The 19,504-nt window shown below is 36.2% G+C and overlaps 2 protein-coding genes across 2 annotated transcripts; one reads left to right on the top strand and one right to left on the bottom strand.

Annotated features, from left to right (window-relative positions):
• Positions 1-491: 491 nt before the first annotated feature.
• LOC764615 (annexin A7) lies at positions 492-7,843 on the top strand (the record flags this gene model as incomplete). Its single annotated transcript, XM_030974936.1, is given in 3 exon segments — positions 492-786; positions 2,277-2,355; positions 3,497-7,843. Coding segments are annotated over 3 exon segments (395 nt in total), but the record flags the coding sequence as incomplete, so codon positions are not given.
• Positions 7,844-11,010: 3,167 nt separating this feature from the next.
• On the bottom strand, positions 11,011-18,600 carry LOC115920010 (ankyrin repeat and protein kinase domain-containing protein 1-like). Its single transcript, XM_030974856.1, has 3 exons — positions 18,338-18,600; positions 13,143-13,372; positions 11,011-12,466 (listed from the first exon to the last, which is right to left on the bottom strand). The coding sequence occupies exons 1-3, from the start codon at positions 18,598-18,600 to the stop codon at positions 11,610-11,612; spliced, it is 1,350 nt and encodes a 449-aa protein (XP_030830716.1). The 3' UTR covers positions 11,011-11,609.
• Positions 18,601-19,504: the final 904 nt, after the last annotated feature.

Below are 19,504 nucleotides of genomic sequence, written 5' to 3'. Positions count from 1 at the left end.
GTGAAGCTTACCCTGTCAGTGTGCTGCCAAATAGGGCAGACATACATGTTTGTTTTCTAAACTACAGCATGTGCATACTTCAACATGGCTAATGTCAAGAGTTATTACAACTTAAATATTATTTAGACAGGAACATCCCAGCAGACTGACAGTCCTCAAGATTGGCAATGTTGGTTTAATAAAAACCCTAGGAAAGGTGTGAAGAAAGTGACTGGGAAACTTATCTTCACATTATTGTCACATTTAGATTTATATTCACATTTTTAGTTTCCTAATGCATAATCTATTATTATTTATTATTATTATCATTATCATTATCATTATTATCATTATCATTATCAACATTATCATCACTAATCAGCTTTATTATTATTATCATCATTGTTATTGTCATTGTTATTATTATCGTTATTATTATTATTATCAAATATTCAGTCTTAGTTACACATTTACACTGTTTTCCCATATAATTCATTTTGCTCAGAATGCAGCCCCTGCACCCGGCTACCCACCACAGCAAGGCGTACCACCACAGCAAGGCTACCCACCACAGCAAGGCTACCCACCACAGCAAGGCTACCCACCTCAGCCTGGCTACGCCCCTCAACCCGGCTACGCCCCTCAGCCCGGCTACCCTGCTGCCCAACCCGGATACGCACCCCAACCCGGATACGCACCCCAGCCTGGCTATGCACCCCAAGCTCAGAACCAGATGATGTCCAACACTGTTGTTGTGACGGCCCCACCAGCTGTCCAGCAGAGTACTGTAGTAGTCCACAACCAACAGTGAGTATGATGTCATTGTAGAGGGGCATCAGTTACTATGTGCAGAAGGGCCATAATTCGCTGACACCAGATTTTTAGAAAATATCGTTCATGGCTGTACATGTCTGCACACAGCAAACCTGTGGGCTTATCAAGAAATACCCCCTAGTCTCTTGGAGAATCTTCTTTGTGTGAGGGCGAAGTAAGATATTGACATTACCATATGGGGGAATGGATGGAAAATGCAAAGCATTACATAAAGCATTACTGTTGGTCATAAAGCTTGTGCTATGCCACTGCTGCCATTATCTTTTTACACCCCTTCCTTTGTTACTAGTATTTAATGTTTTTTATTCAACATGAAATAAATAAGAAGAATCTGAGGAAAGTTTAAAGACACTGTATCAAACATCCTTCATATTCTCTAATCAGAATTGTTTGGCACCTCTGTAGTGTGTGAACAAATGAAATTTTATCAAGATCTTTGTTTGTAATTTTTTTAATTGACACCCTACCAGTACCTTAATATTAATTATGTGCAGGAGGGTATTTCATAAAGCTGTTCGTAAAGTTACGCATGACTTTACGAACGACTTGTATATGAAGTACCAGATAGGATGCCCCCAAAAAAATTCTGATATTCCCAATAACCTCAATTAAATTATGGTAAAAAATATACTTTGCATTAAAAATGTTTGTCAATCTACATCTGCACAGTTCAACTTTAGTTGATGCAGTTAATAATGATTGAGCATCCCACTTGGCTTTTCATATACAAGTCGTTCGTAAAGTCATGCGTAACTTTACGAACAGCTTTATGAAACACCCCCAGGACAAATAACAAATATGAATTAACATGGAATGCCCTGATTGCCCTCATTATATTGAAAAAATTTGAATGAGAAGTTAGGATTAGATTTCAATTGGCCTGAACGGTATATACAGTACATGTACGTAGTACTAATGGGGCGTTGCAAGAAAGTCAAGAAAATCAAGCGTAAGTCTTGCGATTATTTGCAAATTTGCAATTGATCGCGACTCAACTTTCTTGCAACACCCATTAGTAAGAGAGAGAGAGAGAGAGAGAGGGGGGGGGGAATTAAAGCTTGATCTAGTTAACTTAAATTAATTGTTAAAAACTTTAATCCTAACAAAATCCAAGGAAATTTAGGAGACTAGTGGGGCTTGAAAGAAAGTTGACTTGCAATCGATTGCAAATATCAGTTGCAAATTTTGCAATCAATCGCAACTTTCTTGCAATGCCCCATAAGAGTCTTCAGCTGTAGTAACTGGAAAGAAAGTGGGCTACGTTTCATGAAACTGTCATTACTGCATGTACAAGTTCACTAACATCCCTTTAACAATTTTAAATGTCAGCGAACTTGTAGTAATGACAGTGTCATGAAACACAGCCCAGATTCTAACAAGATCCAACAAGTGTTATCTCCTGAGATTAAAGAGATCTTTTCTCATGTGATAACACGTTTCTCATTTGTCTTTTTTGTTTTCAGACGTCGCGGTGTGAACCATGTGTTGCATTGCATCATTACATTCTTCTTTTGGCCATGGGTATTCGTCTGGATCATCCTGGTGAGAAACATTCAGAAAAAAATATAATCATAATCATAATAATGGCCCAGTCTGAGAAAGTTAGGGTTGGTCTAAAACATGATAATATTGGATAATTTTATAGTGCTCATATCCCACACACTGAAGCCTCGTTCAGGTATGACGCGGCTAAACAGCTGCGTTATTTAAAAACATGACGTAAAATGTAACACGGTCAACCACATTCATTTCCTACCTAGACCAATTTATCCCATTGTGAACAGTGTCCATGTCTAGTAGTGTTTACAATGGCGGGGGAATAGTGCACACAGATATATGCACAGGGAACCAGGGTGCGCCTTAGTTCACAATGAGGAATTCCCATGAAAAAATAGCTAAGTGCAAAGTCGTATTAGAGCATAATCCAACCTTTGTGACATTTTGAGAATTCCTGGCAAAGAGAACAAAGTGCTCATTGAACCCTCAATAAATGCTGACCTGCTTACGATCAACAATTTCTTTTCTTCAATTCGATATCTAGTATATACACTTTAAATATGATACATGTAGTCTGATATTCTTTGCAGTGTGCATTTGATATGTTTGCTCTATCATAAAGTAATAAAATATAAATAAATACTTATGAGACTATGTTTTCATGGGGCTCTTCTTGGAACATTAGCTTTGCATTATACATTTCTCTTTTGTTAATCAATGGACGTTTACATGTGGATTGGAGTATAGACTAACATGGAGTTGGTACTGCATTATTGTGTAGTACTCTAATTATGATGGGTCTTTTTAAAAAGAAATTTTTAAAACTTATTAAAGTCTAAGTCAAATATAATTCAGATTTAGGCCACCTTTGTTTATTTTTTTTTCTATTCGTAAGACCTTTGTTAAGTTTTACACTGCAAAGTATGTTTCATGTTAAAAAGAAACATTAAAACCTTTGATCATACAAGTTGTATATAGGTCGGTTATATTTTTAGAATCCAATAAAGACTAATTAATAGATGTTTTCACACAGACTCGTTCACTAGTTTTCTTTTCATTACCGGTACTCATATATTATTGTGTAATTAGAATATAACAGTTCTAAAGTTCTCTAAATGTTTGCCGATTCGAGAAAGAAAAAAAAAGATTTATTCAAACTGACTTTTTTAAAATATTCATTCCACAGTGCATCACAGAGGGGGCTTAAAAACCCTGACTGGACATCTGAGAAACTCTGCTAAGACAAAGAGACGAGACACCACCTGATCATCTTTCACCTTTCACCTTTGAACTTTGACCTCTTTTGCCTGCATGCATCCAGCACTCTCTATTCTTCCAAGTTTGGTATGTGCTTTCAATCACCCCATGGTGTCTTGGAAAGAATAAATAGAAAAATGTCTTTTTGACTGGTTATAATTTCTTCCTATTTCTTATTTTCTTTAGTGCATACTGTTAAATACTGTATCATTACGACATGAGAGGTCTGTAAATAACAAATATACTGGGAATTCATGTGTAATTGAAATGGCTATTATTATTTTTTTATTTTAAGCCTTACTAAAAACCTACATGTTATTCAACAATTTGTATCCTCTTTTCTATTAGAACTGCCCATCAGCATTGAATTTGGGTCTGTTATTAATATACTAAAATTCATGTGTAATTGTAATGGCAATCTGTTATGAAAACCTACATGTTATTCAACAACTCATATCCTCTTTTCTATTAGAACTCCCCATCAGCATTAAATATGACTCATTGGTCAAACTACTTTGCCCGTTTTATTGTTTAGCACAATTTCCTTAGAATATATGTACACAGACTGTACATTTTAGTTAGTGTACAAATTATGCTTCTACTGTATATTGGGTGATTGTATGCTTTCACTTTCAGTTTCCATTACGTTAGTACTTAGCATGTGGGTGGGATGTGCCAGCATGTATAAAATATCCCTCTTCATGATGTTAGTGTAAATTGGAATTTAATACAGCCCTTGCCATTTGCTGCCAAATGAAGAACACTTTACTTATTAGATGCTGGTATGAAACATATCAATTTGCGTCTCGTGTGGTATATAGATTATACATATAAACAATTGTATGTACATGTGTCTGCCTATTAGAATTTATTATTTTCAGAATAATTGCCTCTGTTTTGTGCAAAAATATACCTGGTACATTGGCCAAAAGAGTCAAGATTATCAGTACCATCTTTATCCATGTTTGTTGCATTTGATGCTAGAGCAAGGTAAAAAGGACATCCTTAAATTGGCAAAATGTGGAAGTCTTCAAAAGGCTTTTCCCATGCAATAACACCTTGTTACTTTTAAAATTATGAAATAGCTTTATATGAGAAATAGGTTGCAATAAAAGACAATTGGAATTGTTGCCAATTTGAAGAAGAAAAGCTGAACCCATATTATTTTTTTCTGAATGAAAACTAAATATAAATACTTAAGGCTGAAATCCTATGAAGATGTTACAAATAACATCAAGGGAATGCTGACTCTATATTAAATACTCTTTTTTTTTAGTCCTATTTTGCATTTTTATTAAAATGGCCCTTTGCCCTTTACACATGTTCATCTAGGTCTTTTGAAAACTTGTTTCTTGGGATATTGAAAAATAGAAATGTTATTTGAAAATATATTTCTTTACCGTCCACCACTTTTTATTACCATCATCTAGCATCACCTTTTATAACATTTAAAGATGGTGTTATTGACAAAGTGTTAAAACTGCCATAATATTAATCTCATATTGAAAGCCACATGGATAATATTTGTATAAAGTGGATTGATCTTTGGGGCTTCTTGGCTGAAATTGAATATTACAAATAATTTGAAATCATTTTGTTTACCCCATTTATTGCAAATTTGCAGTCATACATTCAAGCATTCAGCATTACGAAACACTACCAAGAAATTGAAACTGAAGCATGTCAAGAAACGGCATCAAACTTCAATAATTTTGAAATATGATGTTGAATATTGAAGTGGATTTTGAAATATGGATTTATTAAATCTGCTTGATTTTAAGAGACCTCGGTTAGGCACAATCACTTTATTGTAGGATATTAATGGTATTCAGTACATGTGTGAGGTTGTGAATTTATTTTGTTGTATTGTTAAAAAATGGGTTCAGGTCAAATATACATTTACAAGTAGGTGGAGTCATTTGGGACCAAAGTCTAATCTTCTAGTTTATAAAGAAGTATTGTTATATCTTTATGGCTAAACATTATCTGACAACCCTGTAGTCACATATTTTATTAGCCTTTTTGTTATTTGCTACTGATATACAACTCATGTATTTGTTGTGTATTATTTTTTGCCTTCTATGTTTTTTTGTTTTCACTGTAATGCAATGTGAACAATTTAGAATTGTCACTAGGGAGACAGTACTATCCTATCAATTCAAAACAATCATGACAAAAAAACAATGTTATTATTAATACAAAATCATGTATTTTATGTAATGATTTTCAAAATCTGATAAATATTTTACCCTCTATGTCATGAAAATATCACCTTGCCAGTGATCATGCTTTGTTTGAGGAATTATGCCCTTCATCATATTAATAATTATAATAATAATATGTTTTCTTATGTTTAGGTTTAGGAATGTGTATAATATTTGTGATATAAGAGAGCTGAGACACAAGAGTACATGCCAACACTTATTATGCAATATATAACCTTATGAAGAGAGCACAATATGGCTGCACAATAATGCTTTAAAAGGGCTTTAAAAATTGTACTAAGAGTTCTGATTTGTACTTGTAGTTGCATCCTTTTCTATATTCTTATTTCTATGGTTTCGACTTGGTATAGATGAATGATTAAAACGATATGTTCCTCTCATTTATCTCACTACTTTGAGTAGGACCTACATATTTTACCTGTATGTGTGAAAGTCTATTCATAAACTGAATTCGGTAAACTACATATATACCTGATTAATGTTCATACTGATTAAGAAACATAGACAATTATTTCGAAGAAGATAGCTTTAGCAAGGGTCCCCCCCCCAAAAAAAAAGGATAGTAAAATAGAATATGGAATTAATGATATTAACTTTGTTGAATGTATCATGTTATTGCATGTATATTTAAAGGATGTTCTTAACATTTGTCAGAGAGTTAAGTCATTAAAAGTAATGGTTATTTTTCTCTTAAATTTATTTTTGATAATTATGTGAATATAATATGATATTTTTGTAGTGTAAGTCGTGTGTTAGTAATCTTTAAACAATCATTGTACTTTTGAATCACATGTACAAGGGAATCACCTCAAGCTCAATAAAATAATGATATTGTCATTTTGTGCCTTATGAAGGCGATGTAATAGCATTCAAACTGTAGTCTTTATTTTGGGTTTACTTTCAGTCACACATTAAAGAAATGACTTTTGTAAATCTGTTTTCTTTTGGGGTTTATGTTACAATTAAATGTGTATAAGTTGTGCGAGCTTTAATCAGCGTCTTGAATATATTTTACTTTTTTATTGATTGGTTTCATTATTCGCTGTATGTTTTACCTAATAGTTCATATGATGTACCTTTATTTACCCCATGATATTATGCTATTATGCATTTAATTCTGTACTTAATAGACCAACATCCCACAAGACTGAAAAATTCAGTACTTAAGGTGAAACTTTTTAAAAAGTTGTTTGATGGCCTACATTACCAACAATATCATTTGGTAGGCTGTGACAGCCTGTCAGCCTCATGTACTGTCCGACCCAGAGGCTATAGCTGTACTAAATTTAACAGGGATTGATTCTAGTATGGGCATAGGGGTGCAGGCATATTTTTGCATGGGGGTAGATGCCTTTTGCCCAAATACCAATACTGTACATTTTCTAAAAATTTCTACATACACATGTACGAGCAAAGCAAGTCACAAAATTTGAGACACTTTTTTTAATAAATAAAATGACATAGAAATTGTGTATCTGGGCACCTCATTTTATTTTAGCATCTCAATGCCCAAATATTAGGATATTCAAGCACCTTACTGCCTGAATATGAGATGGTGGTTGCATCAAAAAAAAAATATTGGATCTTTGAAAATCCTGGGGGAGATGAGGGGTCTACAGCCCCCCCCCCCCCCTCCCAACCTCCTATGCCCACACGTATGCGTATAATTGTTGTCTCCTGTGCCAGTCCCCTCTGTAATTGTACATTTTGTATGCATTCCAATTATCATTTGTTTGTGGCATTTTATCAACTCAAGAATAATTTGTACATTCAAAAAATTTCGAATCACGTAGTACAGTAGTACAAACAAGTTTTGTCAAACAACACAATACACGTGTTTTTATGCAATTTATATTTTTTCAATAGTGGTAATAGTGGTGTGAGAATTTTCTTTGAATTAATTATAGTGTAAGAATTTCTTGATTTATATGTACTATTATGTTATTCAAGATGTGAGCACATGCTGTGTTGTAGGACAATTGTCAAGATATTAATGAATGAAGTTGCATTAACGCAACTCTTTGAAATAAATATATTTCCACTACTCTGAACATGTGTCTCAAATCGTGTTTTTCTTCAGATGTTTTTGCACATATAAATGTAATTCAATTAACAATTTTCAGACCATTACCATAAGGCATATGGAACATAATTATGCTGGATATGTACCCCCCCCCCCAAATTCATTGCATCGTGTTTACCTTTATCAGATGCATATCGGTCAGGGGTGTATGAACAAAATTAAATAGAGCAAAGCCCAACCTAGTCTAGTTCTGGACTCGTTTGTATATTCTTGTATTCGCCGACTATACGCGTTAAGCCGAGTGATGGCGCGATCTCGAGAACTGATATAAAAAAAGTCAGAACTAAACCATGGACCTACTACATGACTAAACTAAGCTAGCCGAACCCAGCGTTGAATCTTTCCGTTTCTTATATTGCTTTTCGCCCTCTATTGTTGATAAACTCGTTTACAATGAGATTGATAAAGAAGGTCAAACATCGCATTAATAAAACATTTTTTTTTAAAGATCTTTGAAAATAATGGCATATTGGTTAAAGGCAGAGGTGGTGCTCCGGGGAGGGTGACCCAGTGCCCCTTTTTTCCTTCTGATAAATACCCCCCTTTAACCCTTGTAAGTTGTCCCTATCACAATGATGCTAGATGCTCCTTTTCCTTTATAATTATTGCCCCTTTTCCAATCTAATAAATGCCCTTTTTCATCTCTGGTGGGTGCCTCTTTTCATATGCGATAAATGCCCCTATTCACCTGTGATATTTGCCCTTTTTTCACTTTCACACATGCCCGTTTTTCTTTCTAATAAGTGCCCTTTTTCCCTTCTGATTAGTGTCATTTTCCCTTTTTAATAAGGACCCCTTCTCTCTCTCTTAAATGCCTCTTTTCATATTTGATAAGTGCCCCTTTTATTTTGACATACCCCTTGTCCTTTTTATAAGTACCCCATTTCCTGTGGATAAGTGCCCATTTTCCTTTTTTATATGAGCCCCTTCCCCTTTCCATAAATGACCCTAATAAAATCTGATATGTGCCCCTTTTCCTTCGACAGATGTGTGTGTATTGGGTTTTTACAGACGTGTATCAATCAGATATGATTATTTACGTCTGGGACCGACCTTTAAACGTCACCATCCGAAAGACGTGACTCAGTTTCGAGCCTGCGTCCTCAGCTGAATCAGTTTGTAACTTCCACTTTTTAGCTGGATTACAGGCGCACGCCACAACGCCTAGTTGTTCCTTTTCCATTTATATAAGACTATAGTGCCTTTTATCATATCTGGTGAATGTACATTTTCACCTGTGATAATTGTCCTTTTTACTTTGTTATTGACACGTACACCTTTTTTTCTTCTTACAAATGTCCTTTTCCCTTCTGATAAGTGCCCCCTTTTCATTTCTCCATAAAAGGCGCCTCTTATTTAAGCGATTTAGAGTCATTTCTTTTTTAAGCAATGCTCGCTCTCTAGCATTTTATAATTATGTTTCTTATTAAAGGTCTTTTCAGTCTTTCATGATTAGATCAGGCTCGAACAATTTTTCTCACTGTGACTCATAAATCTTTAAACAATTTCTCGCTCCCTTTGCTCGCTCGCAAATTCAGACCAACACCAACAGCAAGGTACGAGGCTTAAAACAGTATTTTGGACTGTGTAAAGAGATTAAAAATATGTAATCACAATCGTGACAATGTAGGGGTAATTATATGTCTAAAAATGGTATATGTTTCCTTTGAGGTTTCTATTTGTAGGTGCCCCTTTTTTCCAGAAAGTGCCCTTTTGTTGGTGCCCCCTACTTTAAAGGACACCCCAACGCCCCTGTTTAAAGGGGATGACACAATGCACGTCCAACCCTCGTTAAATGATGTGTGTGTGTGTGTGTGTGTGAGAGAGAGAGAGAGAGATAGAGAGAGAGAGAAGGGAGAATAACGGAAATAATAGAGAAGATTCTGCTAGCTTGCTTTGCTTAAATTATTGTCACCCTAAAAACCTTTATATTTTTGTTTTAATCCTTTACCTTGATATTCTGATTCTTTCTAATATATGCCATGTCATAATATCGTTTATCTCGGATATGGGGTATATCCCGGCGCCTTGGTGATATTGCAATCATATAGCTTCAAAGGTACTAATATGATATATTTAGATATATAATTATTGAAGAAAAAAATCTAAAGGTTACGGAACGTAGGGATATGTACATGTATAAATAGGATCATACACTTACTTCCAAATATCTAGTAAATGGTGTGCAATGTGGTAGCTGGATTCGCAGGGTCTTGGAAGAACATGAAAGAAAATGACCCCTATATGATACAAATAAATGGACCCTTAAATCAATTTGTATTTTTCATCATCTTCTCTCTCCCCTCTCCCAGCTCTCCCTCTCTCTCTCTCTCTCTCTCTCTCTCTCTCTCTCTCTCTCTCTCTCTCTCTCTCTCATGCACACTCTCATCCTCTCTCCTTTTCAGTATCTTTCCCCCTCTCCTACTCTCAATTGCTATCTCTCTACTTCTCCTCCCCCATCTCTCTACCTCAAGCTCGTATTCTTCACAACACTTTTTTTTATTTGAAAACCTTAACTTTAATCTCTCTGTATTTACATATATATAGTTCAAGTAAAAGGATATGTACAACACAATCTGACAAAATGTCCACATAGTCATAATGCAAATTTACATTTCACGATAACATAATAAATCTCTCTATATATAATATGATAACATATATATTATCAAGAATACTTCTTCGTTATTTGAACATATAGAGAAGAAGCATTACAAGCAGTAAAAGCATCGTCACTGATCCATAGTAAAACATTAACTCACCATGCTGGCAATAACGTTTTGGGTCACTCTATCAATGAAGAAGATTATCTCCGTGAAAGCAAATGAGAACCCGCTACCTTAAAGGCACACTGTCCTACTTGTAGCTACTTGCTCCCTCTATATAGAAAACTTCCCCAATCGGTGCCTGTTGGTCCCCCATGATCCTCTTTTTCTTATGTTAAATGAGAGCTGAGTTAATGAGATAGCCACCTGTCACAGTGACCTCGCTGGCTTGCTGTGTGGTCTAATCCCTTCTGACTGAAGTAGTAAAGCCTCCCTTTAAAATTATTTGTCTATATTCTTAATACGATCCATATCACGCTTTAAATTACCTTCTCGCCGTTCATTACAGAGTTTAAAATCCTAGTCGATATCACCCTCCATTCTAACTATAATTATGAACTCGACCAACTGTACAGTTTCTGAGATGTTATCAAAAAAATTAACTCCACCTACAAGCATGTCACTCGAAATTTCATACGAAAAAACGATTCTCCACCACAACCCCAAACAAAATTCTCCATTCTCTTGGACTACAAAAGAGAAGGAAAAAAATCTTTCATTATACCCTTCTTAATTTAAAACTTCCATCAACGGTCAAGCATTCAACACTGTTATCTTATTCAACTTTCATTACAAAATTGTAGAATATCCAGTAAATATAAGAGATGTTTTGTCTTTTACATCCTTTTTTTTATCAAGTTAAGTTGTTTTATATTAATAAGTACATTAAAAGTAATTACAGTTCATTAGGAGTATGAAAGAAACAATAATCGCCATGTTAGATGTTATACGTCATTAACCAGCTCTCGTTAGGAAATGATCGAGCTTGAAATGTTTCGAGCAAGAAAGCAACCAAGGTTCAAAGTGATTTCCCGAATTATTGTTTTCCGAGAACAAAATGTCGTTGCCATGGTGTCCGCTTTCCACTCTCATGATGTGACAAGGGAAGACTATCATCATTTAAGAATCTTATTCTGACATGTATTCGGCATCGTATTGAGGTATTTCTTTACTACGACCTATCTGAAACGGACCGGAATGCCTTCTTGATTCTAATGGGTTAGTAGCGTCACTAGGCAGAGGACTAATGATGTATCGTTGGCCTATCATTGGTGCTTCTGATGCAGCGCCGCGATCACTGATCACGGCTCCTCCACCGCGAGCCCAGCATAACCTCATCATGTCTTGAATGTCAGTGATGTCGGCTTTGGCGCGCGCCATTTCCTCGCGAGTATCTCGGAGTTCGTCCTGCAGCTCCTCAACGGCGCGTTCAAGACTGTTGACGCGTCGACATCGTCCATGCGGTCTCGCGGCGACGTCATCAACCTCTGGTAATATCGTTTCGCAAGTAATCTTCGTTTCCATGCAGATTCCTTCACAGGAATGGCTTTTTCCGATGTCTTTCAGCATGGCGGCCTTCCGCCTTGATACGTTCATCGGTTTCACCTTTGAGCCTGTGTTAGACGGCGTCACTGGGGCAGGACATGCGAACACGACCTCCGTTCCATCTACCTCGTCGCCGATGAATCGGACCTTTGGCTGTGATCCTTGGAAGGTGGAAGACGTTTTATTCGGTACAGGTGCAGAGTTTATAACCCAGTCTTTCGTACGAGCTTGAGTGTCCAGTTGACCAGGGCTGGACGTTTGGACATGGTATTTCTCGACATCAAACCCGAAATCATGAGGAGGGTAACAGGGTACAATGGCTGCTGCACTCCTGTCTACACACGCGGCCGTGCCTGAATGATGTGGGGTGTTTTGAAGCAGCTCGGTTCGCATAGATCCCAACGGAGCAGGCCTTCTCTCATCCATATTCGGATCTTCACCTGAAAGTGAACGCAGGTAAGAATTGTAAACAAGAAATTGTGGAAGTTTGGGGACTGAGTAAAAATCTAATCTATTTTTGTTTTAGCTCCCAGGGAACAGGGCAGACGTGACAGGCGACATACTTCCTCTTAGCATTTGTTGTTATGCTTGGCGAGGATAAAATCAGGGAAATTCCCTGAATTCGCAGGGTTATCACTGAAAGCAACACTTTTACGACACACAATGAAAAAGACAATTTATTTACACTCGCCCATTCAGTCAAACTGAACACGACAGCGAAGAAACACAAAGAACATAATTTATATCCTAACTTGTTTATGCAATGTACTCTTTTAAGTATTGTTCCACTATTTCTTTTAATACAATGTGTATATCAAAAGAAAAACAATCATATTAAATTTTGTGATAATAAGTTCATATTTGAAGTATTGAAAATTATGCTAATGCAATCTAGATGAAGACAATAATGTGAATAATCATTACGGCCTCAAGCTAATAAATAACAGAAAGGGGTCATAGAGGTACATAGACAGACAGACATATAAACTACAATGGGAGAAAGAGCGAACGAAAGAGAGGGGAGAGGAGAGAGAGAGAGAGAGAGAGAGAGAGAGAGAAGGAATACGTAAATATGCACAAAATAATGATTAATATAAAAACAAATCTTCAACTTACTTGATCGCGAGAGTCTCTCGTATCTCAGCCGCTTCGAGATGATGTGATGGCCGGCGATCTCCGCTTCGTCCACGGCGGTCCTCCCCTTCGAGTTGATGATCGTAGTGTCTATCCCGGCAGCGAGGAGGAGTAAGATGACCCTATGGTGACCTCTAAAAGCTGCTAGATGAAGAGCAGTGTCTCCATACTGTGTCTGGGTGTTAATGGGTGCTTTCTGCTCGAGAAGAAGTCTGTAAAAAAAATGAAATTAAGACAACAATCAGCTACCAGTTAATGAACGGCAGTAATTCTATTCTTTGTTTGTTCTTGTTTAAGATTCGTACGTATTATTAGTCGGCAGCACATTTTATTATCATGATTATAATATAGCTTTCAGATGGTGTGCCCGTTTTGTGACGACTTTACAAGAAAAAAAGAAAAAGAGAATGGGTTCAATAATACCCCCCAGTCACATCCATGAGACAAAACAACAACAGTAACAGTAACAAAATCATAGGTACTTGAGACCAGGATGATAGATTCATTTTTAAAAAGCACATCTTCAATTCTTATATACTTGAAATAATAAGTTGTAAGGACGATGACATTACCCAGTTTGATAAACTATTTTTGTTTAAAGAAAAGAAAATAAATTGAAAATTGAAAGAAAGATGCCCGGGCATATTTTTAAAAGCCAACCCCTGGGTAGATATTCAACCACTTCGTGACTTAGGGAAGAATGTCGACAGTATCCGTATCCTTGTTTTTGTTCCGATTCCACAAATTGCGTTCTGATGAATCATAAATAAATGTAACACTTTATTGTGAAAGGTGCATGATTTTTTTTCTTCTGGGGGCGGGGGGGGGGGGTAACAAAAGAAAGGCTCCGGGGCCTACGTTCCCGGGTACACGATGATTAGGGGACCTGCTGTATATTTGTAATGAATGAGAATTCAAGAAGCGTATAGGAAAATTGAAGATCCGTGTTTGTTGCGATTTTTAATGTAATTAAGTTCCATTGTCAGGTGTTTTACCCATTCCAATTCGCTTTTATCTGATTAAAATTTGATGATTCCGGAAAAAAAGGGAGAGAAATTGAAGGGTTTTCTTGAGAAGTCACATTGTCGGCACCTTGTTAAAACTACCTTAATTTATCATTACTCATAATTCTGCGAGTTGTTGTAATACTTGGTCGTTTGTTTCTTTGTGGGTTTTTGTGGTTTTTTTCTTGTTGTAGTGTGAAAAAATGAGTATGTGTTCTGATCGTGGTATATGGATCACCTTTTCGTACCTTTTTCTTTTGCCGGGTAACTTCAATAAAATGTTTATCGATGTGTATTTATCACTACAAACGATCGGCTTGTTACCCTGAACTTTGTTTTATTACGACTAACTAAATATTAAAGGAATCATAGTTGCACTTTATATTGAGCTGGCTTTTATGAAATATCTAAAAACTCGCTTACTCTCAATATTTAAAAAAATATATATATAATAAGTAATGTCTATATACTCATATTTAGAGATATTTAGTGTTGTGATTTTAATTTAGGCTTACATCTCGCCCCCCCCCCCCCCCAGCAATACACACCATTTTTTCATTGTTAAAAATCATTCTATTTTTGTCAAGCAAACAGTGCATTATAAGCATGACTTCTGCTATAGTTTCTACGGGTCGTCGGATTTAGGAATTTTTTTTTCTCTCTCCGAATTCGGGATATCCGGGTCACTGAGTTGCATGGAGGTGATACTATGGGAAAAGAGTACAGATTCTTTTCTTTGTGGAAGATATTCGGTCATAAAGGCTCAATAGAATGATGACTTAATACAAGCTGCGAAAAATAATAAATAAATGAAAAATAACGATAATAGAATGCAGTCACATTTAGTTGATCGTTCACTGGAACTGGGACCCTGACTAATTTATCCCAAGAATACCGAATGTTATATACTGGTCATGTATTACGAGGCCCCATTATATTAATGTATTTTTTGTATTAAATTAATAAGAGAGGAAAAGAGAAATAAAGGGCAGGATGGACAGGGATATATATAGAGAGAGAGAGGGAGAAAGAGAGAGAGAGAGAGAGAGAGAGAGGGAGAAAGAGAGAGAGAGAGAGAGAGAGAGAGAGGGAGAGAGAGAGAGAGGGGGGGTAGGAAGGGGATAGAATATTACAAAATAGGTAAAAGCTTAAAGGTAAAGACCAGTTATGGTCATGCGATTGCATTGTGAAAGAAACGTTGTGGAATCGATCAGAAAAGGTTGATCATCTAGCATCTAGCATCTGCAAGGTTCTGGAATCATCAAAATGATAAGAAATTTGGCCCATTCTTCGTAAAGTTACAAGCACTATACACAGAAAGATGTATATGGGACTACCCTATATCTCTCACAGACCATGAGAGAAACAAATTTACCAAATATATGAATTAGTAGGCGGTTTCCCGGCAATTTTTTTATCATCATGTATTTGGGTAAAACATATTCTTTCACATGATTGGAAATGAGAGCTTCCATTTCATTTTTTGAAATTGGGGCGTTTCCAATACTGGTCTTTACCTTTAAGGTCCCAGGTAATTGTTTTAAATCTAAAAAGTACAGGTCATGTGCGGTTTCGCGTTATAATCGGAAAGAGGATATGTCTACCAATTCAATATTTACTTTGAAAAAGTTCCTTTTCAAGCTTTTCATCCAGGTATTCCAATATATCGAAATACATATAAAAAGAGAAAGAATGGCATGTAAAGGCAAACATTACGCTATCCGGTATTTGTTTATAAATTCTTAAAATTTATTATGAAATGCAAAATAAAACGCGAAACCAGGCGATCGCGAGAACAATGGAGATGATGGTTATGATGGTGATGATGACGACCATGATGATGAATACGATCATGACAGTCAGTACTGTGAGGAAAAAATACTGGAAGACGGATAGGGGAACCGCACAATATGAGAATAATAACAAATAAAAAAGGGGAATTATGTGGTGTCTGCTAAATTCTTAGGAAATAAGAGCATCCGTGAAAAGGGCGATATCGTACATCCTCTAGCAGCGGAAAATAGTTGATAAGTACACTTCCCATGCGGTACACATAGCTATATCCTATCCCTTAAGGGTCCTCGTACCCCCACGCGATCCTGCAGCAAAATGATGGAGGTGCGATTTAATTTAGATCACAATGTCAACAAGCCTAGGACAGGTTTGTCTAAATTCCCACACCCACACTGCATGTGTTGAGTGTTTGTTCTGATGTTATCTTTATAAATGATTTTTTTGTGAGACTGAATTTGAAGCGTCTTTTCCCAATGATTTATCAATATTTGTATAATGCTAGTAAAATTTACAACGCGGCAGTAACTTTGATAGTTTACCCCTGACCCCCAGAAATGACAACCCTACCCCATACGTATCTATAGTGTAGCTATCAGCAACCTTGGTAAACGTCATAAAGTTATCATTTTTTCAAGATCATGGTAGGATTTGTGTTATTTGGTTAGTTCTATGCCATGTTACATGTGCTTTATTTCCATTATTTGTCCTCTTTTTGGGAGGTCACTTATTTCTTAATTCGTATACATGATATTGTTGAACGAAAGAACCCACATCCAAAACATCAACAAAACAAAATAAAATCCTAGTAGGAACAGATTATAACCAAATTACATTAATGTATCTTTTTAAATAAGTAATCGATTTTTTAATTTGAATGCTATCGAATACATCATAGTAAACAAACAATAAAACTAATCAATGGGCACACTGGCATATTATCGAGTACGTGCATGTGCGATATCAATTGGCACTGAAGAAAGAAAATAGATTATATATTATTTATACTACACCCCTTAAGAATGGAATAGTCGAATTGAGAATGCGCATCACAGACATGAGACAAACAATTAAACATTAAATTTAATTATCAATCATTGAATAATATCAGTTTTCCCTTAATAAACAGATCATTTTCTTTACATTTTGGGTAATGTCTTTTTTTATATTCTAAGTTCAATCACTCATGCATTGCAAACATTTTACACAGCATCTTTACTGCAGACCAGAAACATGATATTTTCTTTCTTCGTATTATTATCATCATCAAACACTATATTAGTTGCATGACCATTTTGGTTCTATTCGACCAGAGAATTAGCACTTCTCTGATCTGACCTTGCATAAGAATGCAACATGTTGATCAAGTTGAAATGCGAAACCCGGACTTTCCCTTTTTTTTACCAATGCCGGCAAGGACAGCGAATTCATTAATGAGTGCCAATTAATCACTTTACTTAAACCGTGTTAATTGTCCAATTGAATCAATTGCATGTATCGAAACCCCTCTCGTTTTTTTCGATGACACTTCGAGGGTCCGCCAGAAAAATCTCGGCCTTCAGAAAATCGGCAGACGGCCCGTGGACCGATATTTTCGGTCTCGTGGGCTATAACTTCTAGAGCTTGTCTGCATGTGATCGGTTTACAATGATGTATGTCATAATTGAACAATTCCTCAAATATCATCAATTTCGTAAATAAGATTTATCAATGTTATGAAATGCATTATGTTTTTTGTCAGATTGACACTTTGTGTTTCTTTTCTACGTGTATAATTAAAACAAGAAAAAGTAAATGACTTAGCTCAAATTTTATCCATTGGTATAGGTCTACATCGGGAGAAAGAAACGAAACGTTTATGCTTTATATAGGCCTATGGCTCTATGCATTTACAGGGAATGAAATTATTATATTTTTTTTCTTGAGTTAGCCTATTCTTATTTTACGATCTATAGGCTCATCATTTTGTAATATTCCCATGTCTCGTATTCGTACAATAACATTTTCCTCACTTTTACTATGGATATTCGTGTAATTATGTTTCTCAGTGTTGTACTATTTTGGTAGCCCTACATTATTAAATGTTACTTTTAAGAAAGTAGTCTTGCCAAAAGCAATGCAATTTTATTCAATTATTTAATTATTTCCTGTACACCTGTAATGGGCTGATAAAGGGAACACTTATGATACGTAATAGGATATGAATCCGTATGTCTTGGGAGTCCAAGCAACAAACAATAACAAGTTATCTGAACAAACATCTCAGATCTGTTAAAATTAATGTTTGATGATGATATTGTGTAGGCTACTGTAAGTTCTTTAAATAGATCCATCAAAATAATCACTGAAATAGATTAAATCAAAGTCAAATGAGATTCTTACTTGATGATCGAATCGTAGCCCCTCTCAGCCGCAGCGTGGAGTCCCGACGCACCCCAGCTAGTCGTCACGTCTACCCGAGCTCCCCGGTTGAGCAGCCAACGTACCACGCCGGTGTAACCCCGTACGCTGGCGACGAAAAGAGGTGTTTCGTGGCTCTGAGGGGCCTGGTAGTTGACCAGCTTACGACAAATGGGAGAATATGTCAGGAGACGCTGGATTTCACCAACATCGTTCGCCTGCACGGCTAGCAGAAGCGAATTCATCGTCTGCGATGAGCATCAATTTGCACGTACGATGGCTGGCTTGGGAGATCGTTCTAATCGCGATTTCAGAAAATGACAACAGAGTTTGTCGTCTGCTGTGTTTAGTCACGTGATCTTCTAACAGCTGCGCAGTCGTCGTTTCTTGTTCCAGAGCCTGCATGTATAGAACAATATTATCAAAAATTAAAAAGGTGTCCTTAACACGTACATCTCTTCGTAGCGCTATGGTACTTAGATTAAAACCCACCTCTTCAAATTAGCAGTTTGCAGTTCTGCATTAAAAATCGAGATTGTCGTTACAATGCCAGCGGTGTGGTGTAATACACATTCTGTTGAAAACAATGTGTTTTGCATGTCATCGCTTGTCATACTCATGCACCGAATATTTCACAGGTTAAAAGCTAGAGTCGATAGACGCGTAGGCGTTTTCACAATGTGTGACGAACTCTGAGAAAACATTCCATATTGTAATAGTTATTCGAGTGCATTCAATGAATAATGGCGGATAAAGAAGAAAGGAAGGTTTTGAAAGCAGATCCTACGGATGTTGCAGACAATGACGAGTTTTAGCTGAAACGACTGAAGTATCAATTCCCAATTCCGCTTTTCGTAGAATCATGATTACTCAAACTAGTTTAGTAATAGTGCCTGTCAAAAAGGAAAGTGAAATTTAGTTGAATTTTAGCAATTACAAAATCATGCACGCGTGCGTTGATTATGTCATTTTATCACGAGACAATCACGTCAAAAAGGTGAGATACTTTACGGTATTACAATGATACTAATTATACAAAATAATTGCGAAAGTCTATAAGAGTATTGAAAAATATATCCGTTTCAATAGTTTTTATTATGTCCCGTTAATTTTGATTGAGATTTACAGATTTTACACCTGTCCAGTGGC

The sequence above is a fragment of the Strongylocentrotus purpuratus genome, unplaced genomic scaffold (assembly GCF_000002235.5).
Source record: "Strongylocentrotus purpuratus isolate Spur 01 unplaced genomic scaffold, Spur_5.0 spur5_contig_781, whole genome shotgun sequence".
In the NCBI taxonomy this organism is placed as follows: domain Eukaryota; kingdom Metazoa; phylum Echinodermata; class Echinoidea; order Camarodonta; family Strongylocentrotidae; genus Strongylocentrotus; species Strongylocentrotus purpuratus.
The sequence above is the reverse complement of the archived record's forward strand: the minus strand, read 5'-3'. Positions and strand labels throughout refer to the sequence as shown.

What these genes read in the sequence shown, in the direction of transcription:
- LOC115920010 (XM_030974856.1), bottom strand. Translation starts at nt 18,600, where the DNA reads ATGAATTCGCTTCTGCTAGCCGTGCAGGCGAACGATGTTGGTGAAATC. An exon ending in GGCTACGATTCGATCATCAA is followed by an intron (nt 13,373 to 18,337) that starts GTAAGAATCTCA and finishes TTTTTTTTACAG; the next exon opens with ACTTCTTCTCGAGCAGAAAG. An exon ending in CGAGAGACTCTCGCGATCAA is followed by an intron (nt 12,467 to 13,142) that starts GTAAGTTGAAGA and finishes GTTCACTTTCAG; the next exon opens with GTGAAGATCCGAATATGGAT.